Raw genomic sequence first — 23,073 nt, forward strand, 5'->3', positions numbered from 1 at the left:
GACATTTCATGCCCAGCGAACAACCTGTCTAGTTTCTTGCTTAGCTCAGTAAAACATATGGTTGTTAAATATGTATCAAAAGGCAGCGATGACAACATGGTGGTTTGTTCTTTGAACAGGGAGAGTACTGGCTTGCGCTTCGCAGCCGAGATGACATTGCATCTGCTGCTCCGTGCTGCCTCCCTGATGAGCTCGCTTGTCTGATGTGACGTGGCTTTAGCAATGCAGCGAGCCTGGGGCTTGGCTGCTGTTTTGTGTTTGGCTGACTCCCCTCGTTTACAGTGGAGTTCTCCCTGATTTGCGGTGACAAGGGACAAGTAACCAGCTTAGTGTCTCACCTTTGTAGGCAATTTACAAATAATTGTGTTTGCATTTTACAATTCCAGCCGTCCCCCAGGAGATGGCTTTTTGGAACGGGTATTTGATGGTGTTAAGTGGAGCTCAATGGACTTCCATCTTACAGGGTGGACATCCTGAGAGGGCATGTGGGACTTTACAGGGCACTGAACTACACTACAGTTAGTCTCTTTATGTTTTCATCCAGTTCTCTCTCGTTTTTGCTGCAATGCTGAGGCCAACCCTAGTTAGTACCAGGACAGCTGGTACATCTTGTTCCCCATGGGTAGCCTCAGTACAGCACATTTCTTGTGGCCACTTTATTGTCTAGGAAAGAGAAGAATACCTTTTAAACCCACCCACAGGGGTAAGCTACGGCCCTCTGCTCTGCCACTATCTCTATCTGCATGGTATGCACTTCCCATCATGCAAGTTGCTCTAAAGATGGCAGCAAAACGACTTTGCATTCTCCCAACACAAAAATAGCATCCCATTGCTCCTGGAAAGATGGGATGTGCATGTGAAGGACCAGAACCTCATCCCACACATGCAGTAAAACTAGCAGACTGCAGTGCATTGCAGGGTGTGTTTCTGCAGCAGGCAATTGCAGTGACACTGGATGTGGTACTGGAAGGTTGCATTTTACCTTTTGGAAATTGTTTGTGTTACTGAGCTAATTGCTGAGAAGTTTGCAATTCAGATTGCTGTTTGTTTGGCAAAGGGGAGTTAATGATGTCTCAAACCTCCCAATCCACACTCTTAGCTCTCAGGCTTAGCAAGAAAAAATGAATGAATAAATAAAAAGGATTAAGCTGTGCTCAGAAAATTTCCAGTCTTGGAACAACAACTAGGCTTTTCGAAGTCTGGCAAATGCATATAGATGGAGGCACAATTTGCAAGCATTGTTTCCAGTACCTGTAGCAGGGGAATTCCACTGCCTCACTTTCTGGCTGTCCTTCTTCCCTCACTATCACTTTGGCAAGGTACCAGCCACTGCTTCCTCCTTTGCCATCATGCCCTATCCTCACCCTCCTCACCTGCTTCAGCGTTACTGCTTCAACGAAGAATTCATCAGCCTTTGAGAAGGAGAAGAGAAACGGTGAGGCAATATCTCTCCTTGAAAACAAACAAGCCAACCAAATTTATTATTGCAATCAAGGCGAAATCATCGGCATGCTGCAAGATAATTCTTCACGAGACGAAGGGGAAAGTGCAAATTAATTTTACCAAAGAATGAAAGCTTGAGTATTTGTGCTAGATGTATAACATTAGGTTTACAAATATATGATCTGCCAGCATTTTAAATCTCCCACATCAGTGCGTGGCCTCCACAACTGAGAAGGGAAAAAAAAAAAGAAATGTAATTTGATTATTAACAAGTTCATACAGAGAGGCAGGAAATCCAAGTTCAAACCCCAGCTCAGACACCAGCTTTCGGGGTAACCCGGGGGCAGCTCACTTCAGACCAAGTCCACAGAGGTTTAGAGCTACATTCAAAGGCAGAAGACATGGACTTCTGAGAAAAACATTAACCCCAAGCACTTGCTGACCTGGAGGCATTGGGCATGGCTTGCCCAGGGGGTAGTTCCAGCTGCTCCATTCAGAGGTCAGCGTGAACCTTACCTGGCAGCCAAATACCTTTAGTTCCCCACAAGTGACCAGAATATTACATCTTCCCCTCCCTGGAAAAGGGCTCAAATTACCAACCAACAGGTCAGCCCAAGTGATGGCCCCCTCAGGACCAGAGCTCTGTTACCCAAGGCGGGCAGCAGCTCCTGATGGCTGAAGAGGGATTTACTGAAGAGGGAGTTACTCCCCTGGGAATCAGGCCATGCTACATGTACAGATGCACACACGTGTATGGTAAACAACGGTGCAAACACACATCATGTAGACCAACAGGCATGACTGCTGTGGTTACCATCTGGCTGAGACGCCTCATTAGGTAAGAGAAAGCTAACTAAGCACTGATTAATTTGTTCTGCACCTCCCAAAAGCCCGCGAAGCACATACAGAAGTAGCATGTGTCCACCTACCTCCCAGAAAGTGTGGCAGCAAGGCAATAGTTATTAAAGTATTCAAATCTATTTAAATGACCATATCTTTTTCCCACCAGTCATGATTCTAAACTGACTTTTAAAATAAAGAACTAAACACACTACTACTACTGCTTTAAGTGTTAATGATGGGCTTACGGGCATGAACAAGTGTTACTTAACATGCCCAAAACTGCTGAATTGAGTATTTAAGTTCCTAAAACCTCACTGAGTCAAAGTCAATGAAGTTTAATTCATTAAGCCTGATGTTTGTCTTACTTATTAACGACTGATACAAATTAATGAGTAAGGAACTAAATGGAAATGCAGCAGGTCAAACACCTAATTTAGAGGCATCTTTAAATTTTACCTTGTATACAGGCTGTTAGTTTGCATCTGCAAGCAAAGTTTTCAAATTAAATTGGTAAACAAGGTACTATTGGTTTAAGTGCCTGTAGATTAGAGACCATGCTGACTTAGCTACATTTCTTTTTAACAGGGTATCTGAGTTAATCACTGTAGATATAATCATTCGGTCTCTTCAATATACAAGCTCTGAGTTTGTCAGGATCAATCCTTAAACAGCTTCCAATTCATTCACCAGCTTTCAGCTCCTCATGACAAAACAGCAGCTTTTCATTAGCAAATCCCAGTTTGGTTTATATCATATGGATACTATTAAACACATGACTTGATTTCCAAAATTATTTTTCTTTTTTTTTTTTTTTCCCTTTCTCACATTACCCTATAATTCATTTTTGGGACTGAAAATAAAATAGTCATCATCTGTGTTTAAAATGCTTCTCTATTCTGTAAACCAAACATCTTCTTTAGGAATTTCATCGAAACAGTCTTCAAGCCACCACCCAAACATGACTCATTTAGCCACCATTTTGACAAAACAAGACTTCTCCAAATGACAAAATTCTGTCTTTACAGCTTGGGCCTACCTTTTAAAAGTAAAAAAAAACATCTGTAATATAAGTGTAGAAACAAAAATAGGATATTTGCAATCTCCATGTCTGGAAAACTTCATATCATTTAGAAGCAGAATGAACTTTCCTGATATGTAAATGTCATGCCTTTCTATGGGCAGGTCTTACAGGCACAAGGAAACTGATGGGAGTTCTTTTAAAGTCTAAAAGCGTGGTGATTTCAGGAAAGCATTGGAAATTCTGGCCACTTACAGGGAAATCCAAAGAGTTGATGCATATTTCAGAAGCCTAAATTCAATGGACAATTTTGAAAATGTGACTCTCTATCCTCCTTTTCTTTCCATTTCAATTCTTCAATCCAGTAATGACACAAAAGAGGGGAAATCTGCAGAGTTCTGTGATCAGATTCTCAAAATCCCCTCCAGTACATGCTGATTACATTTTATCAGTCTAAGGTAGACTCTAGAGATCCGAAATGTGCCTCATAATTGAATACTTATTAAGTAGGTTGACACCTCTCCACCAAGATCAGACCAGCTTTAACTACAGTTTGACCTCTTTGTTATCTCCAGCTTGCCATGGAATGAGCTCAGTTTTCAGTTTGGGTCATTTCCACCCCGCTCCCACATGGGCATACAAAACCATGTTTTAAAACAGATTGAAAATAAGACATGAAAATTGAGTGCAGCACAGTTGAAGGGAATATAAAGGAAACTCGCTAGGCTTTTGGTCCCAATTTTCACATTAAGTAAGATGCTTTTTCTTCCTTTGCCCTGGGAGTCAATTTTTTGCCATACTTGAGCAAGGGAAAAAGACTCCCTTTCCTGGAAGCCTTCCCCAGTCTGAAGATGCAACTTCAACAGTCAGCACCAAGCTGGGCAGCGAGCCCAGAAGCTCTCTTATCAACACACCAATGTCAAGCAAGGGCACGCTGTCCTCTACCTAAACCTCCTCCCAACTGAAATCTCTTACGATGCTCCGCGCGGCATCATTTCTTTCTCCCCCACTCCCAAAGTGCCAGGGAAAGCAGCCAAGTTTGCAAATACACCTCTAAAAAAAAAAATAAAAAAGAAAAAAAGAAATCTAGGAACTGCCACACACTTAAAAAACCCATCTGAAGGAGGGAACTTACGTTGCCTTTTTCAAATTTATTGACAGTGTTGATGCAGTTGTAGAGAACGCGCTCTCCCGTGTCTCCCTGGTCACCAATGAGGCAGACAAAGACGTTGGCATCCGTGCCGCTCCCACTTACCGTCCCAGTGCAGACTGTCACCCGGTATTTTATCACTGCAGGGACATAAATTAATAAAACAATTTCAGCCACACGATTAATTGCCACTGAAATTTACTGCGTTTCCCGCAGACTTGCAATTAATTTTGAGTGTTCATACTCCTCGTCGGTGCTTCTGCTGATGTATTGGCTTTTATACCTCTGTGTTGTCACCAGGAAAAGAAAAAAAAAAAAGCCCAAAACAATGGGAAGTCCTGAAATGTTAAGAAAATCCATAAAACCTCTCCAGAGAAGCACACCCTTCAGGTAAAAGCACATGAATTGGAGTCCATAGCCTCCTTGGGCCATAGCCCTCCCACCCCTGCTTCTGCCTTCCCAAGAGGGTCCTGGTGACAGGGGGCCTTGTAACAACGTGTTTGGGGTAAAACATGGTTTTTAGCATTCAGGGACATGACAGGCAGACAAAAAGAGGTCAAAAGGGCTGAATGCACAGGGACCTGAGGAATGGACTCTTCATGTTGGCTTCATGGGGCAGGACAAGCCCAGTTTGCCCCATCTCCACGGGATCCTCAGAGTGCAGGAGGATGGATTGCGTCTTGTCTCCTTGTCATCTTTGAGATTTGGGATTTTGCTGGATGGGTTTTGAGCTGCCACCTTCCTCCCGTCACCCTGCCTTCATCTCTTCTCTCCCATCCCACTGAGGAAGGATTTCCAGAGTAAATTTCACAACAAAGAACCAGCCTGCTGGCCGGGGACAGAGACCTTTACCTCCAGCATGGGGAAGGGACAAGGAATGCTCCCATCAGCAAGCCAAACACATGGGTGCTGCGTCTCACCCCTGCTCAGCACAACTGCTCCTCACAGGAAAGTGCCTGCATTTGAACTCGAGCAGCCCTCTCCACAGTTGATTGAAAATACATTTCAAAACCAGGTTTATTTACATTTTAATAACATCTGCAATTACAATTACTCTTCCTCTTCTGAGGAACTGCTCAGCTGCATGCCGATCACCGAGTTCATTGGAAATTTCAGGAAACAGGGGACTCATGGTCTACTGACTGTGGATCCTCGTTGGGTGCTTGGGTGAAAATAAGAGACATCCCGATGGCCACCCTGCGATATTCTGCTCTTCGGAGTCCCCCCTCCAAGTTCATCTAATTCTTGTGACACAGGGTTAAGGCAGAGGTGCTTGCTAAAGGAAGCAATTGCAAGCTCTGCATCTTTCCTTAATTAACCCCCAGTTCAACCCTAGTTAACCCGATGAATATTTCAGATCGCTCATACGTACAGGAAGGAGCCTAAGCTGTTCTACAATTGTTCTGTGCATCTTCCTGTACATTTCTAGGTACAACTGCATAAGTGTGCATACTGCTAAAGCACAAAAATGATGGTTTAACTCTAGATTGCATTTCAGTTAAGCGTGCTTTCTGTGAGCATCCCTTCAAACCTGGCACTTCACATTTTAAGGGGGGGCTGGGAAAAAATATGAGCTATGGGGAAAAAAAAAAACCATCTCTGGAAGCAATTGTGCTGTGGCCAGATCTCCCCCATCTCCCACCGCAGAGAAACCCGCTCAGAAGAACAGCCTGGGATTTCTGAGGCTTCATGCAGCTAATGATGCACACAGAAAATACTGCAGAGAGAAAGTGCCAGAAAGGGAAGCTTAATTGAATTGCATCGGTCTGCCTGCACATCCCTTACACAAAGAGGGTTTCTTTCCTTTCAGGTCCTAAGCGAGCCCCTGCACAGAGCCCGTGGCCCTCACCTGGCATGACTTCAGTCACCAGCGATCCCTCCGCAGGGAGCTCCCGCACGATCTCATTGTCGTCTTCATTTATATCTAGCCAGCGGCCGCAGTTGAATGAGTATTTTTCTTTTGTCAGCGTTTTCAGGAGAGTTACCTTCATTAAACCAAAACACTGCGTGAGTTCAGAGGCTTAAAGACAAAAAAGCAACAAACTCCTGATGATTTTGGGTTTTTTTTTGCCTGAGAAGCAGGAGTAGGTAGGAGCAGAGAAATAGCACACGTTAATCATAGGATCATAGAATCCAAGAATGGTCTCTGGGTTGGAAGGCACCCCAAGGATCACAGAGTTCCAACCACCCTGCCACAGGCAGAGACACTAAGCTCTAGGCCTGGAGCTACACAAGGTTGCCCAGGGCCCCATCCAACCTGGCCTTGAACACCTCCAGGGACGGGGCATCCACCCCCTCTCTGGGCACCCTGTTCCAGCCCCTCACCACTCTCTCTGGAAAGAACTTCCCCCAAATATCTAATCTAAACCTTAATAACGAGACCGTCACCCAGGTTCACACACCGCAGCGATGCAGGGAGTGACGTTTGTCATAGCTGACGGTTTTCACTCCTTCCTTCTCCAACCGCTCCACAGCCTTGAGGAAGTTTTGATGGATACAGTGGCTGTTAGTAATCACTCATGCTATGCCAATGTGTAAATCCAGAGAGCAAATCGCAGGTGGCACTTGCACTGCTGGTCCCTGCAGCTCGAAACCAGCGCATGGCACATTTAGACAACACTCGGGTAACAGCAATGAGAACGACCAGAGCTCTGCAGTGGATTCAGAAGGGGTAAAGAGTGAGTGATGTGGGGCTCTGCAGAAGGCTGGAGAAGCAAGTAAAGCGGGGTTATGATCAAGGTCTACAGACTCACAGGTGGCACAGAGAATGCAGAGGGAGGTCAACTATTCGTCTCTGCTACAAGAATGAAAGTGCATCAAATGAAGCCTGTAGAGCAAAGGTCAAAGCAAACAAAACCTCAAAATCAACCTGTTGAGTCTTTTGCAAACATTGTTAGAAGTTTAATTGTTCAAGAGGGGAAGACTGGAACTTTTAAACAAATGAATGTGAGTGAAACCTATTAAATTCTTCCTATTTAACAGATCCTGTTCAGGAAGTCTCCAATGGGAAATATTTGAAAACTGGAAGAGAAACATCACGAGTGCTTATCCTCTTCATACTGTTCTCTGATCATGTATGGATGTGACACAGGAGAGAGGATGCTGGGCTAGATGGAACTTTCATCCTGACCAGTATGGCTGTGCTTGTGTTCTTGGAATACAAAATGGAAGCCTGCCCTGACATGAAGGAAAGTGGGCATGAAATGTGTGAGGAATGGAGCAAAGCACTTATCATCTAAGTTCGTAGATGCTAATATGGATGCACAAGTGATGGGATTCATGTGCCATGAGGCTGATGCATCCAGAAAACAAGCCGTACGCAGTCAGGTTGATTTAATATATCTTCACCAGGATTGCTTAGGCAGTTTGGCCCATAGTGAATCCTAGACATACTGTCAGATCTCTCTTGTTCTCCCTGAACACAATTTCTGTGCAGGAAAAGAGAACAGCCCAAGGAAACATATACTTATGCAAGATCTAACCATTCTTGCTCATCATCTGTGAACAAGCCAATAGAGATGATTGCAGTGGCCCAAGGTCTGACCAGCACTTTCTCTTTGATAAGGATGACAGCCAGACACCTTCTACCACCAGACAGTGAGGACAGCAGTACTTGATGACCTCGGGCTATTTGGGTACATATGCTTTCATGGTTTCCTGACAATGCAGGAGAGCAGAATCTGTCAGAGCATGTTAGAGGCACATGTGAAACATCTCCAAGAGGTAAATTGTGATTTATTATCACAGTTAGGTATGGTAGCACAGCAAAAAACCCGCATTTTTTAAGTGCAGAGAACATCTTCCAAGCTCTGCAGGAGCATGGGTGAAACTTAAGAGATGAACTTGCTGCCTTCCAGACTCCGGTGAGGGCTGACAGCACAGTAATCATTGCTGGTAGAAAAAAGGACATAGGACTGAAGACCAAGCAAATCACCCTCTTCATTCCCCAAACAGCACAGTCCGGTCTCTTCTGCAAAGTCTCCATGGGCTCATCCAGTCTGCAAGCATTCATCTCCTGCCACGGGGCTCTCAGCACTCCAGGGCAGTTTATGCTCCACCATACAACAGGTCTCTACCTTAATCAGATTTTTGTTAGGACCAGCCTAAACAGGCCATAGGAGTGGGTCTGCATCCCTGTACAGTGATGTTGTCTGAGTAGGAAGCTTTCTGAAGAGCAAGGGACAAAAACACTGGCTGCAGTGAGGGGGGACTACAGTGTTGGAAGTACAGGGAAATGTGCTTTTCCCCATCACTGGGGCTCTTGGGAGCCACCACTTCCCATGCTCATTTTCCATGCATCACTGGGCTGAACTGAGAAGGACAGGAAAGAGAAGGAATTCCCTCCAAATCCTCTCCCCACATATTTTTGCAAACACTACAATCCACTCTCATCCCATCCCATTTTCACGTAAGATTTCCACTTCCACCCCTCAACCAGCCCACCTGTAAAAGGAGGCACCTCTCACCACTGCACATCAAACTCAGCCGAGGAATGCAGCAGCCCAGGATGGACAGTGCACACCTCTGTCAACATTCTGGATCTCCATGTCTACCTTCCTCTTGCTGTCCTCTCACCTTATTTAGGTGCCAGCCAGCAAAGGGATTTCTTTTCTCATGCCATATCCGAAGCTTATAAAATGTGCCCAGATCAGGGAGCTCAATCTATAGAGGGGAGGAAAAAAGTGTGTTATCCATTTCTGTAAGTCAGCAAAGCATGCACAGAAAGCACACCACTTAAGGGCCAAATCAGAGAGGAATAAAAAAAATGAAATGAAAAAACAATGTTCTTTAAAAGCAATGAACCCTGCTCTGCAAAGATAGTTTGATGCCTCTCTTTTCAGGAGAGGAGAACTTACATGTTGAACCCAGACACTTTTGAACATGAGAGATCCTTGAAACAGTTCTTCCCAGTAAGAACTAGAGTCTGTTTTTAAGCTTCAGCTCTTTCTCAGGGTCTGTGAAGCACAGCCACTCTTCCTCAGAAGGCATCTAAAGGGGGTACAGACTTTGGCTACAGACATGCACTAAAATCCTTTGTTTCTCAATTGTTTTTTCTCTGACTAGTCCATAGTTAAGTCTTGAACACATTTGCTCCTAAATTCAACACACTGCTGAGCTCAGGCCTGTAACTTCATGGAGGCTCCACATCCTCCAAGGAAGCTGATCACCAAGACCAGATAGCCAAGGAGAGGAAACACCATTGCTAATTCTCCACTAAATGGCTCGTGACCATTTTAGGCACTGGGAGAAATATAGATAAATTATTAATTTTACAGGGGCATGGTCTAAACAAGTGGAGCAGTCTATAAGAGGAGTGGGCTTTGCCAGCAGGGGCCACTTTCATCTTCAGGACCCACAAAGGAGATGTGGCACTCATTACCACCATGACTAGATGTCATCACCACCTGAGCAACCGGGAACACCAGCCTAATACCAGTCTGAAGAAGGCAAACCAGAGCCACACATAGGGAAATAATTTGCATCACCATCGAGCTGAATGTCTTCCCCTTCACTTCAGAAAAATCTAATGAGGTAAAGATCTCATACCACGGGTTTTCAGTACAGGGCTGAAGCTTGTGCCCCAGAAAAGAAAATACCAATGCAAATTTACCAATAGCATGCAATTCATACCATGAACTTGTCAGTCTGTCCAGTTTCAAAGTTGTCTGAATTGTTGTCCAGCTTCATCTCATCTGACTTCCCCTTGTCTCCATAAATCTGGAAGAAGATGGTGGCATCTGTCCCTGCATTCTTAATGTCACTTGTCCAGATCCAGAGAGACCAGGGGCTTTCTACAAACAAAGGTTCAAGACATTTTGTTTAAAAAGTAATTTTTAAAGGTGTCCTGGTAAAAAACATAATTATCATTCGTTCTCCTGGGTGGTAGACAGGGTAGGATGGTACAAAGGAAGACTGGGACATTTTACCATTTTCTGCACAAATATAATTGGCTTCTACATAATGTCCAGGAATCAGATTGCCTGGAAATATAATTCTGTGTTTCCATTTAAAATAAAGTGAGAAAAACCATGAGTCACTGCTTTCCAGGTAAGCTATACTCTTATAGAATAGTCTGGGTTGGAAGGCACCCCAAGGATCACAGAGGTCCAACCCCCTGCCACATGCAGAGCCACCAACCTCCAGGCCTGGAGCTACACAAGGTTGCCCAGGGCCCCATCCAACCTGGCCTTGAACACCCCCAGGGATGGGGCATCCACCCGCTCTCTGGGCAGCCTGTTCCAGCACCTCACCACTCTCTCTGTAAAGAACTTCCCCCAAATATCTAATCTAAACCTTCCCTCCTTTAGCTTTAGTCCATTCCTCCTTGTCCTGCCATCGTCTGCCCTTTGAACAAGCTGATTCCCCTCCTGTTTCTCTGCTCCCTTCAGGGACTGAAAGGCTGCAATGAGGTTCCTCTGCAGCCTTCTCCTCCAGGCTGAACAAGGCCAGCTCCCTCAGCCTCTCTTCATTGTAGGGGAGCTGCTCCAGCCCTCTGATCATCTACATGGCTCCTCCAAACCCTCTCCACCAAGCCCCACATCTTTCTTGTATTGGGGCTTCAGCTCTGGACACAGGACTCCAGCCGGGGCCTCAGGAGGGCAGAGCAGAGAGGGACAATCCCTTCCCTGTCCCTGCTGAATACCACTCTTCTGATAGAGCCCAGGATGTCATCATGGAGCCCAGAATACTCTTCAACACCATACATTACTAACAGGGTAATCCAGGGGTGTGCTCCACCTCTGTGGTTTCAGTATAGCTCTCCATCACCTACAACTCCAGCTCCAAGGCCCATTTTAAAGCCAGGGAAATACTGTCCCCTGCACAGATATTTTTCAAAAGTTTTTAAATTATTTAAATGCCCAAATCCTTCCTGAGTTCAGTTAGTGCTTGTGTCACTCTCAGCGACGTGCCCGAAGATTGGGGCTAATCTTCCTCTCTTATGTCTTCACCCAGCATCTCAACTGTTAAGAGCTGCCCCTTCTCGTTGGTTTTCATACCAGAGGCTGGTCACACACATCGAGGTGACGCTGTATCCTCTGAAGAGCCCCTCATCTGCATTCTTTACTGATAATGAGGTGTTTGGTTTCTGCAGGCCTTGCGGCACCTGCAGGAGAGGGAGCAGCTTTCCTCCCTGACTCAGGCGTCAACTGAATTATTAACGAATCGTAAGGAAAGAATTGCTACCCCTTTCGGGACGCCTGGGCCCACACGAGCGGTGGCTCGACCTTCAGAGCCCAGAGTGGGATATGAAAACACGATGACATGCATATAAATTAGATTCTCACTGATCCAGCCAGCACTGGGCTGCAGAGCACAGGCGACACATACTCACGGAATTAGGGTGGAGAGGCAGTGCTCTTTTAGATAAAGTTTTCCCCTTGTTTTAATAATATCCAAAATGTTGGTGGCCACTCCCCTTTGAAAAGCACCAGCAATCTTTATCAGGCCAGAAATTAAGCTAAGGCAAGTCTGCATACAGCATGCGACGTTCTCCCTGGGGAAAAGAGCAAGGGCAATCCAGACACCAGAGGCTTCTCTCATCTGTCTGTTTTGGCCTCCTTGACCTCCTGCTGAAGGGAAGAAGAGCAGTGATGCATGCAGGGAGGGGGGAAAGAGAAACTTGTACCAGAATTAAATGCTGGTACAGGGATGTCAGGGAGAAACCACACAGGGAGAAACGTGGGTGAGCTAGGTCTGCAGCTGCCAGAGGAGACCAGGCTGCTCCCCAAATGCCCATCCCAAGACTCACTGGGCGCATCCCCCCATTTCCTATCCCCTCACATCAGGGGATCCGGGCAGTATGGAAATTCTCAGAGCCAGAGCAAATATTCCCCGGGGTACAAACACCAGGGAGGGCTAGACCTGACACAACAGCTTCCAGGATAACGTTTAAGGTGGGGGGAAGGGGTGATAAAAAAAAAAGAAACACTGAGAACAAACACAAGCTACACATCCGCTGGGGAAACAGCTTGCAAACGCTGCACAGGGAGCCGTTTCACCATGGATACCCGAAGTGAGATTGAACCAAGCTTTGATCAGCTCTACAGAAAGGGCCGGTCCTGCATGCACAGGGAGATAGGCAAGATGACATAATAGGTCTTTTCTAACTTCAAGTCTTACACTTCTATAATCTGGCAGCTAAAGGTCACAGATTTCTCAAGGCTAATGCTCTCTGTCTATCTCCTGCACTGCGGCAGCGGGGGAATTAGCCTGTCAATAACAATCAGAGCTGATAATGGAGGGTTAAAGGTTGCAGATGCTTTAGTCAAACGGACAGAGTCGGAGGTGCAATGTGGTTATAACACTGACTAACATTTAGATAAAGCTTATTTAAATGAACTACTGTTTAAGCAGGAGCCCACACGAAGCTTTCGGATTAAACTGTATCTATTATCCTAATTAAAACATTCTGCTCTTACACATACGTGCTGGAGCAGGCGAGACAGCAGCAACCCATTCTGCTTGGTGCAAAAAGTCTTTTAGAGAAGAGGAGGCTGAGGGGAGACCTTATCACCTCCTCCAGTTATCTGAAAGGAGGTTGTAGAGAGGTGGGCGATGGTCTCTTCAGCCAGGTGACAGGAGATGGGACAAGGGGAAATGGTTTTAAGCTGTGCCAGGGCAGGGTCAGAGCAGATGTGAGGGGAAAATTCTTCACTGAAAGAATTGTGGAAGAAATGTGGAACAGGCTGCCCAGGGAGGGGGTTGAGTCACCTGGATGTGTTTAACAGACAGGTAGATGAGGTACTTAGAGATATGGTTTAGCATAGGACAGGAATGGTTGGACTCAATGATCTTAAAGGTCTTTTCCAAACTTCTGATCCTGTGAAAATGCAGCCAGTGAGGCTGAGTGCTGGAGCCGTGCGTGGTTGGATGAACAAGCTGGTACCCTGCCCTGCACAGCACAGGGCAGCACCTCCCCACAGACATGAGCAATTGCCTCCCTCTAGGGAAGAGGCTTCAGATGCTGCGCTCACGTGCCTCCTTGGCAGCTGGACAGGAGGAAGAGACGGTTTTCGCTCAAGGCCAAGAGTATAAAAGTTGTAGTTGGAAGAGTTTGGGTTTTCTTACTGCCTTCCCCCAAGTTTGTCTTTTTCTTACACTGACAGTCTGTATCCATCTGAAATAGGGAGGTTTTGCTTCTGTAGTGGTAAGAAATGTAGCCTGGCTTGTCTGCAAAGGAGAGGCCAGGTTGGATGGGGCCTTGAGCAGCCTGGTCTAATGGAGGGTGTCCCTGACCATGGCATGGTGTTGGAGCTTGATGATCTTTGGGGTCCCTTCCAACCCGAACCATTATATGATTCTATGTTTTAAAAACTCATGCAGGACTCAATTCACTCTACCTGATCCCTCTCATATTGCATGGGTGACACTCAGGGTGTGTGGCACAGGGACAGGGTGCTTTGGGTTTGCATCACAAAGTTTGGGGGGAGAGGAGGAGGGGCTTCAGGGCTCACTTCTGTTGAGAAGCTGCCAGAAGCTTCCCCCAGGACCAACAGAGCCTGCACCAACCGGCTGAAGGATGGACCCACTTCTTGCCAAGCAGTGGTAACATCTCTGGAGTAACATATTTAAGAAGGGAAAAAAAAAACCCACACAAGCAGCAGGTTTTTGCCCCCAGAGAAGGGGGTGAGAAAATGTGAGAAACTCTGCAGGCACCAAGGTCAGGCAAGAAAGAGAGGGAGGAGGTGCTCCAGGAGCCAGAGCAGAGATTCCCTGCAGCCTGTGGAGAAGACCATGATGAGGCAGGTTGTCCCCCTGCAGCCCATGGAAGATGATGGGGAGCAGAGATCCCACCTGTGGAGGACTCCATGGTCAAACAGGGGGATGCATGTGAAGGAGGCTGTGACCTGGTGGGAAGCCCATGCTGGAGCAAGCCACCACAGGCAGCAGCTGGGAGCTTGTACCTACTTTTCAGTCTTCTCTGGCGCAGGGAAACCATTTCGTAGAGCTCCCGCTCTATGAGACCATCTCCTTCATCTTCATCCAGCCACTTCCCACATGGGAAGGTTTGCTCAATACCAGTGAAAGGGCAATAAACCACCACCTAGGAAAAAAAGACAGGGAAGGTGTGTTTGAATATTCTGTTGCTGGCAGCCCACAGGACCTTGATACTGACAACATAAGTAACTGAGGCAAAGACAGAGCTGGAGATCTTAGTTCTGCTCTACAAATCAGGTTTTCTGGACCAACATGAACTGGACTGGTTGCACAATTCTGTCTGCTATTCCCACTTTTCCACAAGTATACCACAATGGGTCAACCAAGAAACAGGAAAACACCAATGGGAACAGGAACATGCGGTGTGGTTGCAGGAATCTGCACTGTGTCAGTGTGCAACATATGTCCTGCACCACACCAATGCACAGTAGGGTTTGCAGGAAACATGGGGTAAAAAATTCCTTCAAATACATCTTAAGCTTATTTTGGTTTCCAGGGAAACTCATTTTCTCCCAGCTTCAGGGTAGGCAGCGGCCTCCCTCTTCACCTTCCTGCTGATCTGGTACAAGATCTCACATCACATATTGCTCCATTGCTGCCAGTAACAGCTGTGGTCAGACACTGGTTGGGGTTTTTTGGGTTTTTTTTTGATTATTTATTTTTCCCGAGCTCCAAAGCCGCATCAAAAAACTTGAGGAAAGAATGATAACTTTGGATTGCTCAGCACAATCCAAGACTGCATTTCTGTTTGGCCCCTTGGGTGAACATCTGAAGGTGCTTTTGGCTCTGAGCAGACAATAATCTCTATAGTTGTGACTGCAACAGGGCAATCAACCCAATTATCAAATGATTGACTTACCTAACTAATGTGCCTTTGAGGCAATCAGCTACTACCATGCATTATGTATAATATTGACTTGTTAAACAGGGGATATTGTCATCCAAATAACAGCAGGGGTTCTTTTTGCTTGCTGGGTTCAAGTTATAAATAGGAAACAGTCTACAGACAACTGAGTCTCACCTTCTCACAAAACCAACCAGAACTGACACCGCAATTATCATGCCCGATGGTGACTCTGCTGAGAGGGCTGAGAAGAGCTGCTATCTCCACGTTAAAGAGATCTGTTCTGGCACGTTCAAATTCACCTCCTTCCAAGAAAATCTTCCCACTGTTCTTTAAGCCTTTGGAGCCGTGGAGGATCACATGGATCTTGGAGTTTGTGCCAGCTCCTCTGATATCTCCGGTCACTACAGCAACGTTGTAGACAATACCTGAAGGAATCAGGAATTCGGTTAGGAAGAAAAGAAGGGAGGAAGAAAGGCTGAGAATAATAAGTTTTTATGGGATTGTCACTGGGTTCTGTTTCTCACTTACCTTTTCAGTTCCTGACTTACACAGTGCCATCCTTCTTCGGTGTTTTGTGTTACATGTACCCCTGAGAAACACACCACTACCTTCAGACTGTCCAAACGTGTTTGTGGTGACAAACTCACTCAAAAAACACATGGTGTTTTTTTTAATCACAATCTGGTGATGACTATGTGAAGAAAGTGAAAAAGCTGAACAGGCAACTAGGCCAGTCCCTTGATTTTGAGAGGTACCAAGCACCAGACCTCTCAGAGGATGCTGAGAGGTGCTGCTTTAAAAGGTGGTGGCAAAACCTGTAGACCCAGAAAACTGACAACATGGGGTCAGCGGCTTACAGTTGCTGAAGAAGCCCAAAAAGAATCTCATTGCCACTGCAATGAGCTAAGGATCTCAGGAAAGCAAGACCTGGGAGAGGTACTGGCCCAGCTGGAACTAAGAAAAATATTTGTGAAAAGAAGTCTGGATCCGTAACAGTTTGCTTGGGTTCTTTTCTAGCTCTGTTGATCTAAGAAAGATAACACTTCCCCATACAAGCTTTACTCCTCAGAAAGGTTAATTGACAGGTTTATCTTGGGGCTGTATCATGGCATCAAATAAGACAACTGTAATGGTGTTTTAGCGAGCAAGCATTAAATGGCTGGGGTCCAAGCCAAGTTCTTCCTTTGCTTAAATCACCAGGAAATTTCACTAAGGACTTTGCACAAAGTAGAAATTTCAGAACTCACTGTCTTCCAAACAATCCTCTCTTTCTTTAAGGTTTACATCAAAAATTGTATTCAGGCATGTTTTACTGTGCATATATCTTCAACAAAACTCATGGAAGCAGGAAGAAAAGCACAGTGATGAATAGTAAATGACTAAGAGAAGCTCTTGGTAAACAACTTACATTTTCTTAAGATATTTTTCTTTGCCTCCCTCTAATTTTTCCCAACACAGGCCCTGCAGTCAGGACTATCCACTCAGACCGTTTTCCCCTGCACATGCAGGGAGGAGTATGAGCGCTGCAGATGTTGAAGACCATGCAGCGAAGTGAAGAACAGCTGTGATGTGCACAGTCAAAGTGTTTACCTCTGTGCTAATAAATAAATACAGGCAGAACACTGCCCAAACAATCCTCTGCCTTGTAGTAACTTGTTTTATTACTTTATAACCAGGTTGCTTTTAGCAGAGACATAACTTTTGGTTGTCTCGGCTATAACCATATTGGATGATCAAAAAGCCAGTTTTAGGGCTTGGCACCACCCTTCTTCTTTTCTAAAGTGACACATAATTCCCCAGCCCAGAAACTGAAGTACAAAATGATCAGAGGGCTGGAGCACCTCTGCTCTGGAGACAGGCTGGGAGAGTTGGGGTGGTTCAGCCTGGGGAAGAGAAGGCTGCAGGAAGACCTTAGAGGAGAATTCCAGTATCTAAAGGGGCTACAGGAAAGATGAAGAGAGCTTCATTATCAGGGATTGGTTATCAGGGAGGGTGGTGATAGGACAAGGAGGAATGGCCTTCAGCTGTAGGAAGGGAGATCTAGATTGGCATAAGAACATTAGGAAGAAATTTTTCCTAGGGAGAGTGGTGAGGACCTTGCACAGGGTGCCCAGAGAAGCTGTGGCTGTCCCTGGATCTCTGGCAAGGTTCAAGGCCAGGTTGGATGGGGCTTTGGGCACCCTGGGCTAGTGGAAGGTGTCCCTGTCCAGAGCAGGGGTTTAGGGTTTGATGTCCCTTCCCAACCAAACCATTGTATCATTCTATGGATATGCATTACTGTGTGGCACATTGGTGACTGCAGAAATAACAGTCCACTTTCTGAAAGGTGGTGAGTGACTTGCTGAAGTAAAAGCCAGATCTTTCATCCTTTGCCCATCAGCTCCTTTTCTTGGTGCATCAGATAATAAATCAACATGTAGGTACTGCACAGTTTCACCAGTGAGATGTGGAGGTGGGAAATATGATGGCAGTTCAGAGATCCCCACACAGAACTGCCTGTCACCAGCAGATGGTCCACTGCAGGAATCCCTGAGCACAAGGCATTCAATCTTCTAAAAAACCCCATGGGTACAAGTATTAATTAGGCCTTTGTATCTGCATTTCCCACCTTGGATTCAGCTCATGACTTTACCTGTGGCCTCAGTGCCTCCAACAAGAATGTCCCTCTGGATTTTTCCATCATCTTCATCTAAAGCAAACCAGCGTCCAACTGGGAACTGGTACACACATTTATTGCCAATGTCTTCAATGATCACCTAAAAGAAAAGAAGCAGCACTTCACAAAATACACATGGAAAAAGCAAAGGTGTTACAAGAGGGGTGACAGAAGAGTAGAAGCCTAATGTCTCACCTGATACATAATATAATCAATACCCAAGCAGGTCCCTCTCTGCTCTCTAATTAGTACTCACAGAATTTCAGACAATCAGCTAGTAAAAGAACAGACTTCATTCTTTTCTTTTTTTTTTTATCCAGTGAACTCAATCTGTATCTCTCACAGTGTATGAGACCAGATGTCTCTGCTAGCAAGACCAGCTGGCTGGCCTGTCTTCCTTCTCTCCAGAGCCCGTTTGCTGGCTACTCTTCTCCATCAGCTGAACGACAGCTCTTTGTTCTGCTCTGGGAACAGGCTGTCTTCTTTCTCTCTTGGTTTTAGAGCTTTGTTATTAAACAATACGAAGGAATTTCAGGACAAATCAAGACTATTGGATCAGCTTGATCTAGTAATGTCATGTTATCCCACTCAGATATTCCAGGATGGAACCTTTGCAAAGACAGCCACGAAACCCTGTGGTAGGAATAGTTTTTGACTTGGAAAGATTTCGCTTTTGTCCTTCCTCTAGAGACATTTCTTCTGACACAAACCAGGGAACAATCTTCCCCTTCAAGCCAGTGCATGTAACCCACTTGAAGTTTCTTGCATGTCCTGCTGAAGCATTTCCTATCAACAATCCAAAGTTGCCATAGAGGCCCTGCAGTATTTTAAACAATGAGTGAAGAGTACTGGAGATTTTTAGGCAGAAAAGAAATCAAAGTCTCTACTTGTCTGCATGGCTTGTAGATCAGAGAAAGAAAATTCACTGATAGGAATAGAAAGCCATTCCCACTTTTTCTCTGCCTTCACAGTGACCAGGGAGGATCTGAAGTTTGTCCTTTCTGTCAGATTTGTGAAAACTCTCTTTGGGAACCAGAGCTTCCCCTCCTGTCACTAATCCCACATCATGCTGTTGCCTGTAACATCACTGATTCTCCTCGTGCCTCCACAGACATGGACAGCAGTGTCTGCCAGGGCTGGGATTGTCACCATGGGAGAGCACTTCTGTGCTGGAGTGTTAGAGACTAAAATATGTGAGGTTCAGGAGCAATATCAACACTCAGATTCCCCTCTACATGCTGATCTTCTTTGGGTTCATGTTAATGTCTTCTTCTTCGCATATATTTAGAGGCAGAAAACCAGCTCTGAGCATAAGTGACACTGAAAGCTCAGAAAATGTGAGAAGAACTTCTAATGATACTTAGAAGGTTCATCTAGGAGTGACAGTGCTAGAGTCCCCAAAGATTAGAGCCAATTAGAGAAAAACATCCACCAACAGTAGAAGATAACTGGGCTATGGTTTTGCTCGTTCCTCCAAGCTGTCAGTTGAACTTGCAAGGAAAAAACCTGCCTTTTAATCACAAACATCTCACCAGTTCCTGTGGCAGAACATGGGATTAATGTGTCGGGCACAACTACTCACTACTTCAGATGCTGGGATTTAAACAACCTAACCAACATCAAAACCCACGTCATGCAGACTTCACAGAATCACTGAATGTGTGAGGTTGGAAGGGACATTTAAAGCCCATCCAGTCCAACCCCCCTGCAGTGAGCAGGGACATCTTCACTTGATCAGGTTGCTCAGAGCCCCATCAAGCCTAACCTTGAATGTCTCCAGGGGTGGGGCCTCCATCACCTTTCTATGCCAGTGTCTCACCACCCTCAGAGTGAAGAACTTCTTCCTAATGTCTCATCTAAATCTGCCCTGCTCTAGTCTAAAACCATCACCCCTCATCCTATCGCTCCATGCCCTTACAATCAGTCCCTGCCCGGCTTTCCTGTCGGTCCCTTCAGGGACTCAGGGCTGCAATGTGAGAATAAGGTTCCATTTCTGTGGGGTCATTCAACCTATTTATCACAGGGAACACAACAGCTCTGGTTTTAATTTTCTGCTTTGTCCATTGACAACCAAAACAGTAACTTTCAGTGCAGCATATGGTGATAGTGGAAAAGCATGTGCTAATATTTGTGTTTGTACTACGTCAAACCACCCCGTTATCTAGGATTTACAAATTTGGGGTCAGATCTTCAGTGGATTAAAGCCAGATGTGTTCAGCAACACCAGCAGAGGAAAGAAAATTACATTAGAGGAAAGAGTCACTGTCGTGGTTTAGCCCTGGCTGGAGGCCAGATGCCCACCAAATTCAGTCTACTACTCCCCTTCTTAGTTGGACAGGGGAGAAAATATATATTAAGTGGCTCAGGAGTGAAAATAAGGACAGGAAGAGATCACTTTGTCATCGACGTGGGCAAAACAGACTCAACACAGAGCGAAGAAGAGAAAAACTACTCTATTACACTACACTACAACTACAAAGAACAGTGAAGAAACCCGAGTTGAGAGCACGACCAGGTCTTAAAACAAATGCAACCAGATCTTAAAACACTTTCCCCCCACCACTCCCTCCTTAGCAGACTTTAGTCAGGATTTTGCTCCCTTCTTCCCCTCTGTTCGCTGTACGGGGGTAGCAGGGACTGGGGAAACTGGGGTTCCTGGTACCACCTTCCCCCCACCCCTCCATTCTAAGCAGACTTCCCTTTAGCCATGATCTTGCTCCCTTCTTCCCCCTGCTCGCAGTACAGGGGGGCAGGGACTGGGAAAAAATGGGGTTCTCGGTTACTTCTTCATGAGCTGTTTTCCAGATCTTAAGACACCTCTAACCTCCCCCCCCGCTCCCTTGTTAGCAGACTTCACTCTAGTCATGATTTCAGTCCCTTCTTCCCCCCGATCGCAGCACAGGGAGGGGCAGGGACTGGGAGATGGGGCTTCAGTCAGTCCCTTGCATGTTGGTTTCCTTCTCGGCCAAGGTGGGGGAGGCATTCATTCCACACCCTCCCCCTGCTGCACCGTGGGGTCTCACCCACAGGAGACAGTCCTCCATGAACTTCTCCAATGTGAATCCTTTCCCCAGGGCTTTATCTATTCACCAGCTGCCCTGGCGTGAGTCTCTGCTATGGGTGCAGTCATAAACCACAATGTCTCTGAGTCCCAGTCCTCTGTGGGGTCACCAGCCTCCCCCAGCAAACCAGTTCTGGTGCAAATCTCTCTCTCACTCATCTCTGTGTCTCTTTTTCTCCTCATGGCTGCAGCAGCTTGTTCCAGTGTAGGGTCACAGCGTCTTCCCTATGTCTCCACCTGCTCCATCCAGCGTGGAGCCCCTCCACGGGCTGCAGGTGGGGTCTCGGCCTTTTCCATGGGTTTCTCCACGGGCTGCAGGGGCGTCTTTCTCTCCAGCACCTGGGCCGCCTTCTCCCCCACCCTTCTCCAGCCTTGGTGTCTGCACAGCTCCTTCCATCTTCTCTCTCCCTTCTCCAGTAGCAAAATGCAGCTACTTCCAGGTTGTTTTCTCCTGTATGTGATTCTCAGAGGCGCTTCACTATCTCTCAGGCTGCCACTTGGGCCCTGAATTGCTCGTTGTTTATAGTTCAGGCTGGCAGAAAACTCTAAACTGCTGCTTAAAGAAACCGTCTCAGCAGCACAGCCTCACAAAACTGCAACAGTCACAGAGTTCTCCTCTTAAAATATTCCTTCAACCACGTCATTAAAAGCTGCAATACCTTCACACCTTAGAGCAGGAGATTAAAATGAGGAGGAAAGTGGGAGTGGAAGAAAAGGGTCTTTGTGGCAGGTACATCCTTTTTGCTGTGCCAATGATAAATCACTTAAATTTGGCCAAGCTATAAGTCTTTCCAGCATGAACGGACTCAACAGCTATTTCTTAAGACTCTGGTATCTTTACCGTCCTGGTAATGAGTTAAGTCAACAGAATGAGGGGGGGGACTTGGAGGACCCCGCTTGGAGAACTCCCTCTCATTTGTCAAAGAAACTGCAGTGACTGAGACAGAGAAATATTATTAGCACAGGCAAATTCAAGTCCTAACAACTGGATTTTCTCACTGCCACAAAGTTGCCTGAGATGCTCAACAATTTACCTGATCCCAGAGTGCTCCTCGTTTTCTATCTACCCAATTTAGGTCTGCAGCAGCTGATTGAGATGCACCACACTGGCACACGCCAGGCTGCTGCCAGCACTTCATCAGCACCCCTTTGATCTGCAGAAAAAGCTCCGTGCTGGAGAGGACACTTCTGGGAAGGGGAAAACTTGATTTGAGCCTTTCTCAGTAACCAGGCACCTGTACTGCCAGTGAACATCCTCACTTCTCCCAGCGTCAGGCCACCGATCCCACACCACGCTTACATTAAACACCTCAAGGAGTAACTAACCTTGGCAAGGAACCAGCCAGCAGAGCCACCCTTGTTATTATGACCTATATTAATTTTCCTTAGCCTTCCCAAATTCGGAGCATCGAGCGTGAACTTGTCCTCCGCTCCCTTTTCGAAGTTGTCCTTGTCATTGTCCAGTTTCCTCACGCCTGAGGGGAAGACAAAATAAACACAGGAGAAGCATGGAGGGAAGTGTTACTGGCATGTGTGTGTTTGTAGGTGAAGAAATACTTGGGAATGTCGCCACTGACTGAATCAAATATTCTCCAGGTACCAGCTCTCTGCAACCAGGATTCAAGGTGAAGGCAGAGGACTTTATTTTCTAATAAAAAAGGTACCTTGTCTTAAGCACACAAAAGACCAGGATTTTCATTCTAATGGCACAGTTAGTTACAGCTCTCAAACTTTTCAGAAATATATATCCAGATGGCTCTTGCATCTTTTTTTTTTCCATACCACCACGTTTCTTTTTTACTTTTAATGTCTTTAAAAAAGTCTCCAAACTGTTTTAAAAAAGGCTTTGGTCACAAGCAGCAGATTTTGACGTTTCAGGACATAGGACTCTCTGCAGCACCACATAGGGAGGATTTATTTTCAAATTAGGACCAATCCAGGGATATTGCCTTTTCCTAATCTCACAGGAGCTTGCCTTTATGAAAAGCATTAAAGCCCTGAACCCAGTTGCAACCAATGCTGTCCCTGTTCAAGCAATGCTGCCAGCGGGATTGAATCTGCCCAAGACACCAGTGCAGGGAAAGGTGTCAGAGGGCAATTCGTCCCACTTACCTTA

The 23,073-nt window shown here is 45.9% G+C and overlaps 1 protein-coding gene across 1 annotated transcript in view; it reads right to left on the reverse strand.

Moving 5' to 3' along the window:
• LOXHD1 (lipoxygenase homology PLAT domains 1) overlaps positions 1 to 23,073 on the reverse strand; it is a gene marked incomplete at both ends in the record, with an annotated part of 161,360 nt that overhangs the window by 94,273 nt on the left and 44,014 nt on the right. The window contains 9 exons of the mRNA XM_084278544.1: positions 1,252 to 1,412; positions 4,440 to 4,594; positions 6,304 to 6,439; positions 9,030 to 9,116; positions 10,086 to 10,246; positions 14,364 to 14,499; positions 15,415 to 15,665; positions 17,873 to 17,996; positions 22,284 to 22,432. Coding sequence (XP_084134670.1) covers positions 1,252 to 1,412; positions 4,440 to 4,594; positions 6,304 to 6,439; positions 9,030 to 9,116; positions 10,086 to 10,246; positions 14,364 to 14,499; positions 15,415 to 15,665; positions 17,873 to 17,996; positions 22,284 to 22,432 — 1,360 coding nt within the window. The remainder of the gene's footprint in view (positions 1 to 1,251; positions 1,413 to 4,439; positions 4,595 to 6,303; positions 6,440 to 9,029; positions 9,117 to 10,085; positions 10,247 to 14,363; positions 14,500 to 15,414; positions 15,666 to 17,872; positions 17,997 to 22,283; positions 22,433 to 23,073) is intronic.

Source organism: Gallinula chloropus, assembly GCF_964237585.1.
Source record: "Gallinula chloropus genome assembly, chromosome: Z".
In the NCBI taxonomy this organism is placed as follows: domain Eukaryota; kingdom Metazoa; phylum Chordata; class Aves; order Gruiformes; family Rallidae; genus Gallinula; species Gallinula chloropus.